The sequence below is a fragment of the Salmo salar genome, chromosome ssa14, assembly GCF_905237065.1.
Source record: "Salmo salar chromosome ssa14, Ssal_v3.1, whole genome shotgun sequence".
Taxonomy (NCBI): domain Eukaryota; kingdom Metazoa; phylum Chordata; class Actinopteri; order Salmoniformes; family Salmonidae; genus Salmo; species Salmo salar.
In genome coordinates, this window is record NC_059455.1 from 61,305,857 (window position 1) to 61,328,059 (window position 22,203).

The 22,203-nt window shown below is 45.8% G+C and overlaps 1 protein-coding gene across 1 annotated transcript in view; it reads right to left on the reverse strand.

Moving 5' to 3' along the window:
- Positions 1–22,203, reverse strand: part of LOC106570042 (uncharacterized) — a 92,826-nt gene that overhangs the window by 25,296 nt on the left and 45,327 nt on the right. Inside the window, exon 4 of the mRNA XM_014141968.2 lies at positions 10,571–12,647. Within this exon, the coding sequence (XP_013997443.2) occupies positions 10,571–12,647 (2,077 nt within the window). The remainder of the gene's footprint in view (positions 1–10,570; positions 12,648–22,203) is intronic.

Here is a 22,203-nt window from a genome sequence, read left to right on the forward strand (position 1 = left end):
ACAAGTCAAAATGAGGCTCAGTAGTGTGTGTGGCCTCCACGTGCCTGTATGACCTCCCTACAACGCCTGGGCATGCTCCTGATGAGGTGGCGGATGGTCTCCTGAGGGATCTCCTCCCAGACCTGGACTAAAGCATCCACCAACTCCTGGACAGTCTGTGGTGCAACGTGGCGTTGGTGGATGGAGCAAGACATGATGTCCCAGATGTGCTCAATTGGATTCAGGTCTGGGGAACGGGCGGGCCAGTCCATAGCATCAATGCCTTCCTCTTGCAGGAACTGCTGACACACTCCAGCCACATGAGGTCTAGCATTGTCTTGCATTAGGAGGAACCCAGGGCCAACCGCACCAGCATATGGTCTCACAAGGGGTCTGAGGATCTCATCTCGGTACCTAATGGCAGTCAGGCTACCTCTGGCGAGCACATGGAGGGCTGTGCGGCCCCCCAAAGAAATGCCACCCCACACCATGACTGACCCACCGCCAAATGCTGGAGGATGTTGCAGGCAGCAGAACGTTCTCCACGGCGTCTCCAGACTCTGTCACGTCTGTCACGTGCTCAGTGTGAACCTGCTTTCATCTGTGAAGAGCACAGGGGGGTGCCAGTGGCGAATTTGCCAATCTTGGTGTTCTCTGGCAAATGCCAAACGTTCTGCACGATGTTGGGCTGTAAGCACAACCCCCACCTGTGGACGTCGGGCCCTCATACCACCCTCATGGAGTCTGTTTCTGACCATTTGAGCAGACACATGCACATTTGTGGCCTGCTGGAAGTCATTTTGCAGGGCTCTGGCAGTGCTTCTCCTGCTCCTCCTTGCACAAAGGCGGAGGTAGCGGTCCTGCTGCTGGGTTGTTGCCCTCCTACGGCCTCCTCCACGTCTCCTGATGTACTGGCCTGTCTCCTGGTAGCGCCTCCATGCTCTGGACACTACGCTGACAGACACAGCAAACCTTCTTGCCACAGCTCGCATTGATATGCCATCCTGGATGAGCTGCACTACCTGAGCCACTTGTGTGGGTTGTAGACTCCGTCTCATGCTACCACTAGAGTGAAAGCACCGCCAGCATTCAAAAGTGACCAAAACATCAGCCAGGAAGCATAGGAACTGAGAAGTGGTCTGTGGTCCCCGCCTGCAGAACCACTCCTTTATTGGGGGTGTCTTGCTAATTTCCTATAATTTCCACATGTTGTCTATTCCATTTGCACAACAGCATGTGAAATGTATTGTCAATCAGTGTTGCTTCCTAAGTGGACAGTTTGGTTTCACAGAAGTGTGATTGACTTGGAGTTACATTGTGTTGTTTAAGTGTTCCCTTTATTTTTTTGAGCAGTGTATATGTTTAGTTTGATGTGTTTGGTTGTTCTTTCCAAACCTTTCCCCTGGGAATTACAAAAATTTAAGGTGAGAACTGGGAAGGAAATTGTGTTGGGAGAGAGTTGAGTTATTGACTAGACTGGTGGGGGTCTGGCGTGCAGGCATAGAAGATGTCTTAATAAAGACTTGTTTCACGAGTTGTTCATTTGTTAGGCTACTGGTTATAGGTGCAACACAATATTTATTATTGAATTACCTTTGATCTAGTTCGGTCTTATTAATCACTTAAACTGTGGGCATTTTTGCTTACTTTTTGTTCTAGATGCCCCAAAAAATCCCCCCACCCCCCAACTTCTAAAACCCTGCCCCTGAGCATTAAAATTCCCCAGAAACTCCAACCATTGTGTTTTGATAGGTCTGTCTTTGCGTGTTGGACTCTCTCTCGTACACTCTCCCATCCCTATCCCTCTTCTCTTTTCTTAATCTCTCCATCCCTCTGTCTCTCTTACTCTCATTCTCCATTTCCATGTCCATCTCTGTCTCTCTCCATCTCTCCCTCAATTCTCCTCTCTGTTGGCAGAGGGAAAGCAGGATGAGGCTGTAAAAGCCAACAGTGGGTGGTGAAACAAAATTTCCCCAAACACTCGCCTGGCAACACCCACTTGATAACAAGCCACTTACTTTACCTGCCCTAGTGACATAGCATTTGGGTCAGAGAGCCACTAACATTATAGGTAACTGAACTGCTCTTGTGACTTCTGTCTGAATCCTTACCTGAGATCTAGGCTATGCATGCACAGAAACGCTTACATAAATCCTGTATTGATGTCAATGGGAGATTTGCTCAAAAAACTTGAGCCAGGTCACCATTGTAAATAGTAATTTGCTCTTAATTGACCTGCCTGGTTAAATACAATAAATAAAATAAAAATTCTCACCCATGTGGATCTCATTTTCGGTTGTGGATCTCATATTCTGATTTATATTAGGTTTCGGCCTACACATTTGAGGTCAGACAGCCAGTTCCATTGAGGAGCCTAATCACATGGCTCAACAGGGTCAATAATAGTCTCAGTGACACAAAGCAACATGAGCTTTACCTGTGGCCCTGACAGGAGGCAAGGCAACTAGATATCTGGACCGGAAAATAAAGAAGGCACACATGCAATGTGCCAACTCTGCACAACACCCTACAGTTTGCATAGGACAAGCACCAACATCTCAGTAGAATGCAGTCGGATAAAGCTCGAATGTATACTGTATGGCATCTGTATCTTCCGAAATCATCTGAAACCCTAACTCTTCAAAAAGTATCTTAAATAGTCCCACAGAAAACCACCCCCTTTTCGTGAACTAATACTCGCACTTGACTTTTTTCTCACTTACTAGCTGTGAATATGCTGATAGCTACTTTATTGAGGAAAAATCCTAAACGACTAAAATGTAAATGTATTTCCAATCGAGGATGCATCTTGTGGTGTGACATTTATGTGGCATAAACGGTATATGTAAACTGTAAAAATAAGCCATAATGTCTGATTGTGAAACCATTTATGTGCCAGTTTCACAGTTCTATGGAAGAGGCTGAAAAACTGGAAGAACTCTAGTGGAGTTTTATATAACACAATATCACACTCAATTTGTGCAAATATGTACAAAAAGTATTTCAGCAGATTTCTTACATTTTTGTGTGGTTTAATTTGTGTGAAAATACACACATTTTTGTGCTACTTCATTCGTTGTGCGACTTCATTCATAGGAAAATAGATTTTTGGGGGGGGAAAACTTTGGAACAATCTTTTGAAAGTTATTGGAGCAATGCATTTTGGGCAAAGATGTCCTACACTGTCTTTTTTTGTGTCCCACATTTATTTATGTAAAAAAAACAAATGTGGGCCTCCCGAGTGGCGCAGTGATCTAAGGCACTGCATCGCAGTGCTACGTAGCTGTGCCACTAGAGATTCTGGGTTCGAGTCCAGGCTCTGTCGCAGCCGGCCGCGACCGGGAGACCCATGGGGCGGTGCACAATTGGCCCAGCATCGCCAGCGTTAGGGGAGGGTTTGGCCGGCAGGGATATCCTTGTCCCATCGCGCACTAGCAACTCCTGTGGCGAGCAGGGTGCAGTGCACGCTGACACGGATGCCAGGTGCACGGTGTTTCGTCCAACACATTGGTGTTGCTGGCTTCCGGGTTAAGTGGGCATTGTGTCGAGAAGCAGTGCGGCTTGGTTGGGTTGTGTTTCGGGGGACGCATGGTTCTCGACCTTTGCCTCTGCTGAGTCTGTACGGGAGTTGAAGCGATGAGACAAGACTTTAACTATCAATTGGACACCACGAAATTGGGGAGAAAAAGGGGTAAAAGTTTTAAAAAATATATACACAGTTGAAGTCGGAAGTTTACATACATTTAGGTTGGAGTCATTAAAACTCGTTTTTCAACCACTCCACAAATTTCGTGTTAACAAACTATAGTTTTGGCAAGTCGATTAAAACATCGACTTTGTGCATGACACAAGTAATTTTTCCAACAATTGTTTACAGACAGATTATGTCACGCCCTGACCATAGAGAGCCTTTTTAGTCTCTATTTTGGTTAGATCGGGGTGTGACTAGGGTGGGTGATCTAGTGTGTTTATTTATATGTTGGCCTGGTATGGTTCCCAATCAGAGGCAGCTGTTTATCGTTGTCTCTGATTGGGGATCATATTTAGGCAGCCATTTCCCCACTGTGTTTTGTGGGATCTTGTTTTTGTGTAGTTGCCTGGGAGCACTCCACTTCACGTTTCGTTCATTCTTTATTGTTTTTTGTGTGAGTTTCATTGATCGCCTTGGTCCAGTTCCTACGACGACAGATTATTTCACTTATAATTCACTGTATCACAATTCCAGTGGGTCAGAAGTTTACATACACTAAGTTGACTGTGCCTTTAAACAGCTTGGAAAATTCCAGAAAATGATCTCATGGTTTTAGAAGCTTCTGATAGGCTAATTGACATCATTTGAGGCAATTGGAGGTGTACCTGTGGATGTATTTCAAGGCCTACCTTTAAACTCAGTGCCTCTTTGCTTGACATCATGGGAAAATCAAAAGAAATCAGCCAAGACCTGTAGACCTCCACAAGTCTGGTTCATCCTTGTGAGCAATTTCCAAACGCCTAAAGGTACCACGTTCATCTGTACAAACAATAGTACGCAAGTATAAACACCATGGGACCATGCAGCCGTCATACCGCTCAGGAAGGAGACGCATTCTGTCTCCTAGAGATGAACGTACTTTGGTGCTAAAATTGAAAATCAATCCCAGAACAACAGCAAAGGACCGTGTGAAGATGCTGGAGGGAACAGGTACAAAAGTGTCTATATCCACAGTAAAACGAGTCCTATATCAACATAACCTGAAAGGCCGCTTAGCAAGGAAGTAGCCACTGCTCCAAAACCGCTATGAAAAAGCCAGACTACGATTTGAAACTGCACATCGGGACAAAGATCGTACTTTTTGGAGAAATGTCCTCTGGTCTGTTGAAACAAAAATAGACCTGTTTGGCCATAATGACCATTGTTATGATTGGAGGAAAAAGGGGGAAGCTTGCAAGCCAACGATCACATCCCAATCGTGAAGCACGTGTTGTGAGGGAGCTTTGCTGCAGGAGGGACTGATGCACTTCACAAAATAGATAGCATCATGAGGGAGGAAAATTATGTGGATATATTGAAGCAACATCTTAAGAAAACAGTCAGGAAGTTAAAGCTTTGTCGCAAATGGGTCTTCCAAAAGGACAATGACCCCAAGCATACTTCCAAAATTGTGGCAAAATGGCTTAAGGACAACAAAGTCAAGGTATTGGAGTGGCCATCACAAAGCCCTGACCTCAATCCTATAGAACATTTGTGGGCAGAACTAAAAAGGCTTGTGCGAGCAAGGAAGCCTAAAAAACCTGACTCAGTTACACCAGCTCTGTCAGGAGGAATGGGCCAAAATTCACCCAACTTATCTTGGGAAGTGTCACAGAAAATGTCGTACTCTTCGGCGAATATGTCGCATGGGAGAGAGAAGGACCAAGGCGCAGCGGGATTGTGGACACTCATGTTTATTACTGACAAAACATGTAAGGCATCCACTTGAACAACAACACTAGACAGTACTCACGACATGGACAGTCTTGCAGGCTATACAAAACGCAGTGCAAAATCAATTCCCCACAACCCCAATGAAAAACACACACACCTATATAGGACTTCCAATCAAAGGCAACTATACACACCTGCCTTCAATTGGAAGTCCCAATCACCAACACAACATTTAACAAACACAAACCACCTGCCACATCCTGACCAAGACTAAGCAATACGCCCTCTGCTGGTCAGGACGTGAAAGTACCCCCCCCCCTCAAGGTGCAGACCCCGGGATGCACCTAAAAAAAGAAAAACACAAGAAAATCCCCAATACCCCAACAAAACCAACAAACAATAACCCCTAAACAATAAGGGAGGGAAGGGAGGGTGGCTGACGTCACTGACGGCACTGTGCTACACCCTCCCTCCCCAACCCACCTATCCTGGAGGTGGCTCAGGTGCAGGACATGGACTTCGTTCCACCCTTGGCGTCGCCCACTTCGGTGGCGCCGCTAGCTGCGCCGGGCAGACGTGCCACTCGGGCTGACCCTGGCAGACGGACCACTCGGGCTGGGCCGGAGGACCGGAGGGCCACTCGGGCTGGGCCGGAGGACCGGAGTGCCACTCGGGCTGGGCCGGGAGGACCGGAGGGCCACTCCGGCTGGGCCGGAGGACATGAGGGCCACTCGGGCTGGGCCGGAGGACAGGAGGGCCACTCGGGCTGGGCCGGAGGACAGGAGGGCCACTCGGGCTGATCCTGACTGACGGGCCACTCTGGCAGCTCCTGACAGGCAGGGCACTCTGGCAGCCCCGGGCAGTCGGGCCACTCTGGCAGTTCCGGGCAGTCGGGCCACTCTGGCAGTTCCGGGCAGTCGGGCCACTCTGGCAGTTCCGGGCAGTCGGGCCACTCTGGCAGTTCCGGGCAGTCGGGCCACTCTGGCAGTTCCGGGCAGTCGGGCCACTCTGGCAGCCCCGGGCAGTCGGGCCACTCTGGCAGTTCCGGGCAGTCGGGCCACTCTGGCAGTTCCGGGCAGTCGGGCCACTCTGGCAGTTCCGGGCAGTCGGGCCACTCTGGCAGTTCCGGGCAGTCGGGCCACTCTGGCAGGTCCGGGCAGTCGGGCCACTCTGGCAGTTCCGGGCAGTCGGGCCACTCTGGCAGTTCCGGGCAGTCGGGCCACTCTGGCAGTTCCGGGCAGTCGGGCCACTCTGGCAGTTCCGGGCAGTCGGGTGACGTACGACTGGCGGGCAGCTTTGGCGACGTACGACTGGCGGGCAGCTTTGGCGACGTACGACTGGCGGGCAGCTCTGGCGACTTACGACTGGCGGGAAGCTCTGGCGACTTACGACTGGCGGGCAGCTCTGGCGACTCTTGACTGGCGGGCAGCTCTGGCGACTCTTGACTGGCGGGCAGCTCTGGCGACTTGACTGGCGGGCAGCTCTGGCGACTTACGACTGGCGGGCAGCTCTGGCGACTTACGACTGGCGGGCAGCTCTGGCGACTTACGACTGGCGGGCAGCTCTGGCGACTTACGACTGGCGGGCAGCTCTGGCGACTGCTGACTGGCGGGCAGCTCTGGTGACTGTTGACTGGCGGGCAGCTCTGGTGACTGTTGACTGGCGGGCAGCTCTGGTGACTGTTGACTGGCGGGCAGCTCTGGCGACTGTTGACTGGTGGGCAGCTCTGGCGACTGTTGACTGGCGGGCAGCTCTGGTGACTGTTGACTGGCGGGCAGCTCTGGTGACTGTTGACTGGCGGGCAGCTCTGGTGACTGTTGACTGGCCTCCAGTCTTGCCCCGTCAAACAGCCCTTGTGCCCCCCCCTAAAAAAATCTTGGCGGTGCCTCTCGGTCTCCCTTACCCGTCGTGTTCCCCAGTCCTCGCCAGACTTCTTCCGCTGCTTGGTCCTGGTTTGGTGGGGAATTCTGTCACAGAAAATGTCGTACTCTTCGGGAGAGAGAAGGACCAAGGCGCAGCGGGATTGTGGACACTCATGTTTATTACTGACAAAACATGTAAGGCATCCACTTGAAAAACAACACTAGACAGTACTCACGACATGGACAGTCTTGCAGGCTATACAAAACGCAGTGCAAAATCAATTCCCCACAACCCCAAAGAAAAACACACACACACCTATATAGGACTTCCAATCAAAGGCAACTATACACACCTGCCTTCAATTGGAAGTCCCAATCACCAACACAACATTTAACAAACACAAACCACCTGCCACATCCTGAACAAGACTAAGCAATACGCCCTCTGCTGGTCAGGACGTGACAGGAAGCTTGTGGAAGGCTACCCAAAACATTTGACCCAAGTTAAACAATGTAAAGGCAATGCTACCAAATACTAATTGAGTGTGTGTAAACTACTGACCCACTGGGAATGTGATGAAAGAAATAAAAGTTGAAATTAATCATTCTCTCTACTATTATTCTGATATTTCACATTCTTAAAATAAAGCGGTGATTCTAACTGACCTAAGACAGGGAATCTTTACTAGGATTAAATGTCAGGAATTGTGAAAAATGTTTAAATGTATTTGGCCAAGGTGTATGTAAACTTCCAACTTTATATACAAAACAATACCCCCCAAAATATAAATGAATTAACAACCCAATATTGTTAATCAACCAAGTTATAATATAATAGTAGTCTTACATTATTTTTATGGTTCCCAATGCTGTTTTCATGCCTGTTTTCGTTTAATACTTTGGGATACTGGTGCTATGTCGGTTGACAGATTGCAGTAAAAAAAATATATTTATGTTTTTTGTGTGGTATCAATCAATGAAGGTATTTGATTGGGGAATGGGGAAACATTTTCATGATGGGACATTAATTAATTGATTAATGTGGGGAAACAGAAAACCTACAAAAAAAGATATGTTCGGTTTAAATTCCCCTGCCACATATGAGCCCTGGTTAGAGTTCCTGTTGCAGCTTTCACTTTCTTACGCTACATTGGTGACAGCGTTGGGATCACGTCCAGCTCAGATCTAGTTATGTGATCGAGTAGTGGGAAGCGTTCTGTTATTCATCATTGTGTTGGGTGTAATTACATTGATATATCTAGTGAACAATGGATAAGCAACAATGGGCGTGATGGATAGACATACTTACTACAGGTGTGATCAAGCCTTACATCAAAGTTGCCTGAAGATGAATGGAAAGTGCTATGCCCTGACAAGTTATTCAGAAGAAAATCCTCTGACTAGACATTTACATAAGTTAACTTACCAGTGTGGACTCAAAACAAACACGTTCTACACATTGGCAAACTACCTGTTTAAATTGTTATTACAAACATGGTGTTCTTCTGTTACTGAAGCTTGTACATCTAATAACCTGACAATGATCCACATCATATGGGTGTGGATCACCCATATGCCTGAGTGGATCACCAATATCACCCATATTCCCGCCTGAGTGGCGCAGCAGTCTAAGGCACTGCATCTCAGTGCAAGAGGCGTCACTGCAGTCCCTGGTTCAAATACGGGCTGCATCACATCTGGCTGTGATTGGGAGTCCCATAGGGCGGCGCACAATTGGCCCAGCCAAGACAAGTGTTGGCTATAACATGAGTACAAACAAAGTGTGTGTGTGTGTGTGTGTGTGTGTGTGTGTGTGTGTGTGTGTGTAAAATTGTGTAACGTAGGCTCCCTGAAATATGAAATACATTATCAAGAAGGGAGAAAAAGGTCTTTCTGACTACAAGTGCACCAGTATCCCAAAGTATTAAGCGAAAACAAGCATAGAAAATAGTATTTGCGTTAATAAATGTAAAAAACTGTGTAAGGCTACTATTATATTATAATTATTTGGGGTGATAACCTGGTTGAATAACAATATTGGTTTGTTAAAACGTTTGTTTTTTTATATAAATAAATGTGGGACATAAAATAAGGCAGTGTAAAACAAAATTGCCCATCATGCAATAACTTTCAAAAGATTGTTCCCAAAATGTGCCCTCACAAAAATGTATTTACCTGTAAATTAAATCGCAAAAAAATTTGTCTTTTCACACGAATTAAGCTTCACAGAAACGCACAAAAACGCACAAAATCTGCTGAAATACTTTTTTGAGTGTGAGATTGTGTTGAATGAGTTTCGCATGTGATCCAAGCCTTGAGGCACATAGAGTGAATGATTGTGTGTGCGCTCACACATGCATGTGCATTCATGTCTGCGTGAATGTGTGTGTCGGCATGAAATAACTTGCTGATCAGGACCCGTCCTGAAAACTATTATCATCAGAGGCACACTGCAAAACATTGGCTTAACCCTCTCACCTTGTAACCACAGCAACCCTAGCCACACAAGGAGTTACTTCTTTATTTCTTTAAGTCACCTCCCTCTTTTAGTGTCACCTGTATTCTTGTGTACTACTGTACTTATTAGAGACCTGAAAATGTGTATCATGACAAGAGAGAATGCAGATGGGAAGAGCTAGTTACATGAGAGGGGAGCACAAATATTGTACATACTGTAGACTGATGTAATGTATATTTACATTTTAGTCATTTAGCAGACGCTCTTATCCAGAGCGACTTACAGTAGTGAATGCATACATTTCATACATTTTTTTGGTATTTTTTTGTATATATTTTGTATATGGCCATGGATCGTCACCCTAGACTCATTTCACTGCTCTCTCACACACCCTTTCATTCAGCAAGGGCATCGGCATCACTGTGGTGGAACTCATTCAGTGAAAGGTTAAAAAAAATCTAAACTCATCTGTATTTCAGAACTTCTATATAAACTAATGCTCAAATGCTTAGTAGGCGTGTAAAACATTTACATCCTGCATACTTAGGCTGAATTCCATTTCCCTCCTTCTGTATTCTTTTCCTCTCACACTGGGTTCCCACAATCTCTTGCTCAGCATTATTAAAAAAATTAATGAAGCCAATGCTGAAATGTCCCAGGCAAATACAATCTAATTGCAGTCCCAGTAAATACCTCCATTTCCCTTACTCTAGACCCTGCCCCATTAGTCTTTTCCATGACTTACATCACACCCCTTTTACCATCTCCATGATCCGAGTATTCACGCAATCTCTTACTGAAATATTCTCCCTTCTCAAACCTTCCATCTAAATCAATGCTAAAAAGAAACCCGAAGTCAGTACTCACATAGGCGTCAGGGAAAGCCCTGTACTTGGGCACCAGGTTCTTCTCAGCCTCTGGACTGAAGTGAGATCCTCCATGGGGGGACCCTCCATGGGGGGACCCCATGTTGAACAGTGGTGAGTTCAGGCCTTCGTTACTGAAGTTCCTCTGCAGACCCAGACCAATATAGCCCACAGAGCCCATGTTGTCATTGGAGCCCATACCACCCAGCCCCGGGCTGAGATTTAATGTGGACTCATTAGCATTGGCAAAAGACCTGTGGATGTCCAGAGATGAGCTTGTGGGACTGAGAAGGCCTTCTCGGGTAGAGGTGAAGCTAGGTAGGGGAGGGGGCCTGCTCATTCGAGAGTTGGTGTCTGTGTTGTTTCCAGTTAAGGAGTCAGACATCCGGGAGGAGAAACATTCGTAGCGGAAGTGGGTGGATGGGTCAGTTCCTGTTCCAGTTCCAACTCCAGATTCGAATCCAAGTCCACTCCCAGACCCACCAGCCATGCCCATACCAGGCCCTGAGCTCATGTGATCCTGGTTAGGCCCTATGTCCGGTAGGGAGCCCGTATGGAACAGAGAGGGCCGCTGGCCTGGGCTATGGGCCTTGCCGTTCTCCTGTGGTTGATCAATCGATGCTGAACGATAGCTGGAGTAGAGGAGGGACCTGTCCAGGCGCGAGGGGTTTGGAGACTGGTTGCTGCTCCCTCCGTTTGGCAGGGGGGACGGCGAGTGCTCTGGGGAAGAGTCACTGCCCAAGGAGCTCTTCCTCATGACGATGCTGCGAAGAGCCGAGGCTCGGAGTGGGAGGATGAGGTCTCCACGGTTCCAATGGTGGTCTCCAGCCTGCTGCTCCTGTTGCTGCTGCTGTTGGAGCTTCATCAACTCCAGAGGGGAACGCGTCTCCTTGGGGGCACCCCAGTTGCGGCCAAGGTCTGCGGGCAGGTTGTAGCGGCTGTTGGGGCCCTCCAGCAGAGACCCATGGGGCACCTGGGGAGATTTGGTATTGGTGGGGCTGGAGCTGTAGCTGGGGGTGTCCTCCTCAATGGAGGGCAGGGAGGAGATGATGGAGGTGGTGGTGGTCCCACACAGCCTCCTCTGCCTCTGGGGAAGGTTAGGGTTCATGCTCTTCAGGGTGTCCACTAAGCTCTCCATGTTGCAGTGATAGGGGGAGCCCGGGTCAGGGGTCATGGGAGAGGAAGAGGGGGAAGGGTCCGAGGAGGAGGGGGAAGGGAGCAGATCCACGCGTGTGGCCTTGTACTGTCTGGAGTAGGAGTCACTGCTGCCTCTGCTGTAGTCCACGTTGTCAATGGTCTGACCCGCCGAGGAGAAGTTTGAGACTGGGAGTGATTTCAAGTCACAGCCTGACTTTATCTTCCTTGCCATGGACTCTCCCTCCTTCCCCTCTTGCTCTACCTCTCTCTCTCTCCGTCCTGCAGGTGCAGTGGCTAGCTCCTCCTCCCACTCCTTCCAACTCCCCCTGCCTGTTCCTGCCTCTGGCTCCTTACTCTCCCGGGTCAACTGAACTTCGCTTCTGTCACTCAACCAGCGGTCGTTGCCGGGGGAACGGGGTGTCCCTGAGGAGAGGGAGGACAAGCCAGGTTCTTGGAATGGCGGCCCGTGAGAGGTGAGTTGTCGTGTGTACACAGAGAGGGAGGGGGAGAGGGAGGAGTAGTGTCCATCGTATGTGGACACTCTTGACTCATCTGACTGAGAGTCAGAGCGCCAGGACTCCCCTGTGGGTTCGAAAGTAGTTTGCACCCCCTCGTACAGGTTCCTCCATTTGTATTCTGGTGCGACTGGACCTAGGTCACTTTCAGTTCTATTCGGTTCATTGATAGTGCTTTCACTGTAGTCCACACTGTCTTCAGTGTGGTCTGTGGTTTCATTGTCTGTGACCCGGGAGACTTTGCGGAAGCCCTGTTTTGATTTGTCCATGCCCTTGTGGGTGGGAGAGGGTCTTATAGTGAGAGTGGAACTGTATGACCTCATCTCGCTGTCTGACTCCAGATGAGCCACTATCTGCTGAATTTCTGAATCAGCGTCCTCAGAGTCTTCAAAAGCTGTACTCTTAACAGCTGAAGCATCCAGAGACCTAACAGGTAGAAGACAAACAGACAGAATTACACATATGTTAATAATTGTCATTGACCAACCATGGAAGTGTGTTAAGGACTTTTTTCTCAAGAGGTGGTGATTATCTAGACGAGCTATGTAAATTATAGAGGTGAACTTTAGGTATGCAGAATTGGGTGTACTGTGAAAAGTGTTAACAGAAGCTAGGCTACATGCTTAACAGTTGCATTCACTGTGTTGGGCCAATGTATATTTTCTTCCTAAAACGTACAGTGAGGCACAAAAAAATGCACACAGAACTTCTATAATGTCAACAACTCCACAGACTCTTTCCGTGCCTATAGGCCTACACACATTGCAACAATGTGGTTTAAACTGAGATTTTAGCTTGTGTTTGCAATGTTCCATGAATAGTTGATGAAAGCTAAAAGGTTACTTTAAACACATTTCAAATTATACCATGCCCAACCCACTGTTGTGATACTATTGTAGATTTAACTCTGTTAAATCACTTTTGAGCTTGAATGTCACAGGTTAACTATCAGGCAATGTTGAAATGACTTTGAAATGAATCACCATTTTCCCTCACCTCCAAACAAAGTGTTACAGGTAAAGTCATTTTTGAATCCCAGTACTATTCCACACGTGCCAAATAACATTTAACAGCTAATTACTGTTACGCTAAAGGTCTTTGCGTTGGGAGAACATTCAGGCAGTGACATTAACCAAAGTGCCCTACCCACTCTTCACGGAAGGGGTGGGTGGATTCCAGGAGCACTGGAGAAGGTCATAAGATCAAACAATGGCAATGCGTTGCGATTAACCTACTCACAAACCCGTTGAAGTACAACCGGAGTTCTCTCATATGTCAAATCAAAACGCACAGATATCAGACGTGTATTCCTCATAGGTCACTGTTACATACTTACTATATTTGTCGGTATGACTAATAATCGTCTTTTAGCAGCACGGTGTCCCTTTAATTGGATAGTCCATCTGTAGATGCTCTACAGACTAGTCATTAACATTTCAACTAACTGTCTACTAACCCTAACCTTAATCTTTATCCTAACCCTAAAATCAACCCTACCCTAACCCTTATTCCAAACCTAACCGTAACATTAGCCAGCAGTCGCTTATCAACAGATAGTTTGTTGATAGTATGACCATGTATGAGAGCATCTACAGACGGACTATCCAAATAAAGTGTGACCGACGCTTTTATCCAAAGAGACTTACAGAAACGTCAGCATTGACAGTGACATGTGTGTTCAGTATGTGGTCCACGTGGGAATTGAAACTACGACCCTGATGTTGCCAGCACCATGCTCTAACCCAGTGGTTTTTAAACCCCTCCAGAAACCTAACAATTTTGTTGTAGCCCTGAAATAACTCAGTGTTTGTCAATCCTGGTCCTGTGGACCCAAAGGGGTGCACATTTGAGTTTTTCCCTAGCACTCACACACTAGACTCAACTAATCAACTCCTCAACAAGCCTTTGACTTGAATCAGGTGTGCGAGTGCTAGGGCAAAACCAAAAATGTGCACCCATTTGGGTCACCAGGACCAGGATTTAGAAGCACTGAACTAGCTCACCTGACTCAGGTAGTCAAGGGCTTGATAAATAGTTGACAAGTTGAACCAGGTTTGCCAGCCCTGGAATAGTTCAAATACATGGAACGGATTGGTGTCCCAGAGGAGAAATAGGATTTCCCAAACTCTGTCCTGGGACTCCCCTGGGTGCACATTCAGTTTTTTACGAACTAGCACTACACAGCTGATTCAAATAACCAACTCATTATCAAGCTTTGATGATTTGAATCAGCTGTGTAGTGCTAAGACAAAAACCAAAACATGCACTCATGGGGGACCCCAGGACCGAGTTTGGGAAACCCTGCTCTGACCCACTGAACCATTAGAACCACTGACCACGTTTACATGTGCACAGTATTCCGGATAGTAGCTCAAATCTTATTCGGAATAAGCTGTTTACATGCACCTTTGATATCCCGCTCATGAGTATTCTTGTGTCCATGAATAAACAGACTATTCCTCATTAAGTATATGGGTTAAATGGAATAGTAACTGAAATATGGACACTGACTGCAGGCCTATAACCTTTCACATGTAGATTAATATAATATGAAATCCTGCAGAAATATGCATTTCTTGCAGTGATATTATACAACATATGTTAATTTTGTCTAGGGAATAGGAGTGGCGAAATATGATTTCTTTCTTTCAGCATCTCTTAAAACCTCTACAGGATCGGCGTCTCTATACCTTGACGGTTGTTGCTAACGTGTGCTAATGTGACAACAATGACGTTGTCAGTAACATCCAACAATCCAGGACATAGACATGTCTTATATGAGCAGAAAGCTTAACTTCTTGATAATCTAACTCCACTGTCCAATTTACAGTAGCTATTACAGTGAAAAAATACAATGCTATTGTTTGAGGAGAGTGCACAACAACAAAAAGCTTATATCACGGCACTTGGTTTGATACATTCACCTCTGAAGGTAAATAATGTACTTACATTCAGTAATCTTGCTCTGATTTGTCATCCTGAGGGTCCCAGAGATAAAATGTAGCATAGATTTGTTTGATAAAATAAATTGTTATATTTAAATGTAGGAACTGGGTTCTAAAGTTTGAATCCCTGCTGTTTCTGGCAGTACCCAAGAAATCATCAATTCCAAGCACAGCTGCATGTGACCGGATCGCCAATAGTAAATGATAGTAAATTAATTATAGTAGGCTAAATTATTATGGTGGATCGAACTGCGCAGGTAACCTACCTTTTGAAGTGATTTGTTTGACAATCAGATGAAAACATCATCACACAACACCGCAAAAACAACAGTAAACGGAACAAGATGTTTACATGCCACAGTATCCCGTCTTAGATCAGCATAGCCCAGGCATCATATCCTGGTTTCTCATAACCGGGATACAAGCTTTTTCCAGTTATTGTAAATGGGATATGATGTTTATATGCGTCAACTCAAAAATAGAATACTTGAGTATCCCAAATAATAACGGCATATTGGTGTGCATGTAAACATGGTCACTGACTCAAGATTAGACGAAGCAGAAGCCTTTTCATTTAGCGGTCAACAAAAAGTAATTGGTCTGTTCAAACATTGACAGTCTCTTTCCAGGGACAGTTACAACTAGACTGATTCATCATAAAGTGCACAATATGCAAACTACTAGAGCCCTCAAACTCAACTCTGGACCTCGAACCCAGTTTCAATGCATTTTTTCCATTGTCCCCTTCTAATCAGGGACTGATTTAGAACTGGGACAGACACCAGATGTGTGCAATTAATTATCAGGTAGAACAGAAAACAAGCAGGCTCTGGACCTTATAGGGTAAGAGTTGAATACTGCTGTACTAGAGAGACAAGTGGAGTGACAACACAGACGTAAGCATCCAATCTAAACTCAAAAAAAAGAAACAGCCCTTTTTCAGGACCCTTTCAAAGATAATTCATAAAACATCAAATAACTTCACAAATCTTCATTGTAAAGGGTTTAAACACTGTTTCCCATGCTTGTTCAATGAACCATGAACAATTAATGAACATGCACCTGTGGAACGATCGTTAAGACACTAACAGCTTACAGATGGTAGGCAATTAAGGTTGCAGTTATGAAAACTTAGGACACTAAAGAGGCCTTTCTACTGACTCTGAAAAACACCAAAATAAAGATGCCCAGGGTCCCTGCTCATCTGCGTGAACGTGCCTTAGGCATGCTGCAAGGAGGCATGAGGACTGCAGATGTGGCCAGGGCAATAAATAACAATGTTCGTACTGTGAGACGCCTAAGACAGCGTTACAGGGAGACAGGATGGACAGCTGATCGTCCTCGCAGTGGCAGACCACCTGTAATAACACCTGCACAGGATCGGTACATCCGAACATCACACCTGCGGGACAGGTACAGGATGGCAACAACAACTGCCCGAGTTACACCAGGAACGCACAATCCCTCCATCAGTGCTCAGACTGTCCGCAATAGGCTGAGAGAGGCTGGACTGAGGGCTTGTCGGCCTGTTGCAGGCAGGTCCTCACCAGACATCACCGGCAACAACGTCGCCTATGGGCACAAACCCACCGTCGCTGGACCAGACAGAACTGGAAAAAAAGTGCGCTTCACTGACAAGTCGCGGTTTTGTCTCACCAGGGGTGATGGTTGGATTCGTGTTTATCGTCGAAGGAATGAGCGTTATACCGAGGCCTGTACTCTGGAGCGGGATCGATTTGGAGGTGGAGGGTCCGTCATGGTTTGGGGCGGTGTGTCACAGCATCATCGGACTGAGCTTGTTGTCATTGCAGGCAATCTCAACGCTGTGCGTTACAGGGAAGACACCCTCCTCCCTCATGTGGTACCCTTCCTGCAGACTCATCCTGACATGACCCTCCAGCATGACAATGCCACCAGCCATACTGCTCATTCTGTGCGTGATTTCCTGCAAGACAGGAATGTCAGTGTTCTGCCATGGCCAGCGAAGTGCCCGGATCTCAATCCCATTGAGCACGTCTGGGACCTGTTGGATCGGAGGGTGAGGGCTAGGGGCATTCCTCCCAGTAATGTCCGGGAACTTGCAGGTGCCTTGGTGGAAGAGTGGGGTAACATCTCACAACAAGAACTGGCAAATCTGGTGCAGTCCATGAGGAGGAGATGCACTGCAGTACTTAATGCAGCTGGTGGCCACACCAGATACTGACTGTTACTTTTGATTTTGACCCCCATTTGTTCAGGGGCACATTATTCCATTTCTGTTAGTCACATGTCTGTGGAACTTGTTCAGTTTATGTCTCAGTTGTTGAATCATGTTATGTTCATACACATATTTACACATGTTAAGTTTGCTGAAAATAAATGCAGTTGACAGTGAGAGGACGTTTCTTTTTTTGCTGAGTTTATGTCTTACAGACTAAACAGCAGCCCTTTTGTGAGCCGACAACTAATGTTACCTACAGTAAATGGAGTTCATCTATCCTCACAACTCCTCCTTAATTTCATACTACCACTTGGGAAAAATTTGACAGCACATCACCGTAACAATGCCATTCTGTAGCAGTGTATTTTTTTTCTAAACTATTTCCAACTTCTCTCCAGTATGTGTCTTGGTAGCCTGCTATGCTACTTCTCCATCCCTCCGTTTCAGCAGGTAACTCAGCTCATCACCACACCTGCGCCCCGGGGAAGACAGAAGAGCTTAATAGCTACCACATACCACTGCACCTCTCTCCTGGAACATGAAGTTGTAAAGAGCGACTGCCCCTAAAAAGCAACTTCTAGTTTTTTTAAATGGCCGGTGTGGCATCGATATGAGTCCAACATTTACTCTAGTGTCAAAATTGACGACAAAATGTAAATAGGATAATTTTGGTCATGAAGTCAGTCTTGTCCAAAACTAAGATTTGCAAGATAGGAAAAAAATGGAATGTCATAGAATGAAGGGTACCGTAACAGTTTGTCATGGGTTGGGTTTATTTTAATCCTACTCACAGCTGGCAGCACCCAAGTAACCAATTCCCGAGTGCAGCTGCATGCGACCCGATCGTAATGCCCATGGTCAATTTGGTTTGACATTCGATATCCCTATGGGGATAGTTAGTGACCATCAGTAAATTACACAACGTACATGGGACTATATTTTAAAAGGTCAATCGCTCCACATTACAATGAATTAACCTCAAACCAACTATAAATTGTATAAATGAATATACAAATACTGAAAGCATATAATGAGATGTGCAACATGAAAATATTGTCCCATTTACATTGCGTAATTTATTGACGGTCCCTAACTATCCCCAGAGATAGGCTAACCAAAGTCAAACCAACTTTGCCACAGTCGCACACCACCCAGCAGAAGCTAATGTATGAAATCACCTGAGAACACACACAAGTGACACCCACATCAAACCACACCCCGAAATCAACTCACGTTTGAATTCAATCACGGCCGCTAGCATTTCTTATTGAACCGAATCTAAAACGAGGCCAAATTAGGAAGGCCCTATAAACATCAGACCAACACAAACTCACAATAATCTTCTTCAACATGAAAAATTGGAAATTCACACATATGCAGATACACCTGCTGGCGGCGTGGTGCCAGGAAAATAATTTGTCCCTCAACGATAAAAAGAAGGATCTTATTGTGGACTACAGGAGACAGAAGAGGGAGCACACCCCATCCTCTTCGAAGGGGGCCACAGTGGAGGGGTCAAAAGCTTCAAGTTCCTCGGCCTGCACATCACTGAGGACTTAAAATGGTCTCACCTAACCAACATTGTGGTGAATAAGGTGCAAAGGCACCTTTACAACCTCAGATGGCTAAAAATCTATTTGGCATGGCCCCTAAGACCCTCACAGACTTCTACAGATGCACCATTGAGAGCATTCTGTTGGGCTACGTCACTGCTTGGTACGGCAACTGCTCCATCCTCAACCGCATGACTCTCCAGAGGGTGATGAGGACAGCCCAATGCATCAGAGGCCACGCTGCCTGCCCTCCAGGGCATGTGTCAAAAGAAGGCCAAGAAGATCATTAAGGACCTCAGTCACCCGAGCCACGGACTGTTTACTCTGCTCCCGTCCGACAGACGTAGACAGTCCAGGTGCATCAGAGCTAAGACCAAGAGACTAAAAAACAGCTTCTATCACCAGGCCATAAGACTGTTCAACTGTTCTTGATTTCTTAAGTTTTTTTCTTATTTTTTTCTTTCCATATTTTTGTTTTTACATTCGACTGCATTATTAGGAGTTAGTAACAGAAGCATTTTGCTGCACTGCTATAACACTTGCCAAGCTGTGTACACAACCAATAAACTGATTTGATTTTGATCATGTTCCAACTGAAATTTGGGGACCATTCTTTTTTTTTTTACTTGTTTTTTCTCTATGCTGTCTGAAGGGTAAGGCGGAGGAGGGCTTTGCAGTCTAAAGAAGACAACAAATACCCACACACTCTTCGCATGTTCCTACATTTGAATAGCAGTGCATCAATCACGAAGAGAGTTTCTCAGGCTTAACTACTGAAATTCAGCAGCATTCCAACAGTGAAATGTTCTGCAGGTATTTATTTTCCTACGGCAGTATTTGTACCCTGGCAGCACCTGTGGATGTTTTTTTGTTGTTCAATGTACTACAGTATTTTTGAATTGGGGCCTGCCTGTGTGCCTCCACATTCCACACAGGTCTCTCCATTCTCACAGAAACCAGCTCTGGGAACTCATCTGGTTGGTACCATGTGTACATCTGATACCAGGTGTACCAGGTTTACACGCAGAGAGCCAGCGCAACTTTAGATGTGACCTGACAGGCTGACAGCTTCAGAGGACAGAGTGACACCATCCACTGAGTTCATTGGGTTCTTAGTCATGTCAACATGTGAAACGACCACCACTGTAGCTCCAGGGTGTATAGTTCCCGTAAGATAACTCATTCTGCTGGCATTACAGATATTCTAGATCTGTAGATCTTCAGTTATTAAAGACATGCTCCAGTACGTTGGCGTCTAAGAAAGTATTTTTGAAACCTCCCGCTTTGGCCTGGATGTGTCAATATGCATGTGTGTACTACACAATCTATGAGCGGATTTACTCTTACCTCATTTAGCCATGAAATCCCTAGTTCGAAAGCAACTGCTTTGAATATTATAGAAAATCTAAGTCGATTCGGTAAACAAAGAATGGAGGGCGCCAACGACAGCACCAGATGATGACATCAGGAAACATTTGACCCTTCCAATCCAGGGCGACCTCCGAGTTATTACCCTACATGTCATCATCGTCACCTGCTGAGGAGGGCGGAAGGAGAGATAAAGACTGATTCACAACTTTTAAAACAGGGGCACTTTTAAAACAGGGGCACCTGTTTTCATTCCTGTTGTCATTCTATGCAGTGCTGTCATTCCTTGCATTCCCAGCTGTACTGGTCTTTGTGAGTGACGGAAACAGAGGTGACAGTAACAGAGAGGACGGAAATGGAATGGACAACCTGCGGTAAACACTGAAAGCGGTGTCAAGAGTTACCTCCAGTTTCCACCCCACCCACAATACGATAGCCATGTAATATTCTGCCTCAGGACAGATAAGGGTTATTCCTTAGTTTAGCTTTCACCTTGCATTAACATGCCTGTCCATCAGAGCTCCCATCTCATAAAAGAGTAGGTGGAGGTTTTATCTAATCGGCAGATTATGACAGGACTTCCTAGTTCATACAAGAGATGTTGTTGGACAGAGTGCAATTTACCTGATTGAGGCTAGCGAACCATTTTGTGTCCTGTGTGACTTTTTAGAAACTTCCCACATTCACACAACCTGATTCTTTCTATTTCCCCCCTTACATATAGAGATATCTCTAAGTGATATTGTAATAACTAAACGGACCACTGTGTTCTTGACTTTACAATACGTATTTGTCGCCATCTTTTGGGGCAGTAGGAAACAACAGCTACTATTGGGAAAGAAAATAACATATGGACAACACTGTACTGTCTGTTTTCAGATGAACTGAAAACAGTGTGGCTTGACTATATAAACTTTACTGTGTGGGTCCACTGGGTTCTTTACTGTGTTCCATGAAAAAGGACTAGGTCCAAGATTCCCATGATCAGATAACACATGGCATGCAAAAGGCCTGTCAATCAGGCAAACAATGTTAAGGCTGTGCCTGCGTTCTACGAGAAACAATTTACATAGTGTACACTATCTTAAAGAATTAAAGCCATATTCTACACAAAGAGTGTCGCGTGCGCACACACAAACACGCACGCACAGCCATTCATGTTCAGGTGTCGACAACAGGCGTACCACAGTATGTGCCGATGAAATGTTACGCCACAAGTGTTTCCATAGGCAAAGCCTATTATCCATCAACAAGTGTATCTCGGGTCAACCATCTAACACAAACAAGCCACTGGACTAGAAGTCAAGTTCTTTTACTATGACTCCTTACAGCCCATCCCACTGAGAGGGTGCAAGAGAGGACCACAAGTATGTGGGTGGATGGGTGAGGCTAATCACCACTTCTAGTCTGGCTTGGAGACTTTCACATGATGTGTTCCACCAAGGAAACTGGCCTATTCAACAACAACAAAAAGGATGCCGTTGCAATAAAGAAATGTCCACAAATAATATTAAAAGGTGACAGAAAAAAATGCCTGGGTGAATGCAGAATGAATTCCACTCTACTGGTAAATATTCTAGTTGTATTGCCGGAGAATTTACAACGTAACGTACCTATTTCAGATGGCTGTTCCGCAGATCCACATGTCATGTATCAGGACAGTGAAGTAGACTGTCTGTACTGTACATAGTAGAGGGGATGTGCTATTGAAATCAAATTCATAATTCTAGCTAATTACCCTCAATCACAACATTATGAGATAATAACAGTCTTTGCATTTCCAATAAACAACATTCCATATACATTGCATAGAGAATGGACATCAACAATTTCCCCTCTAGTCCACCTAGTCCCATACCATACTCATACAATTTACTGCGCAGCACACACAGAGCAATTAGCCCTATTGTTGTTGA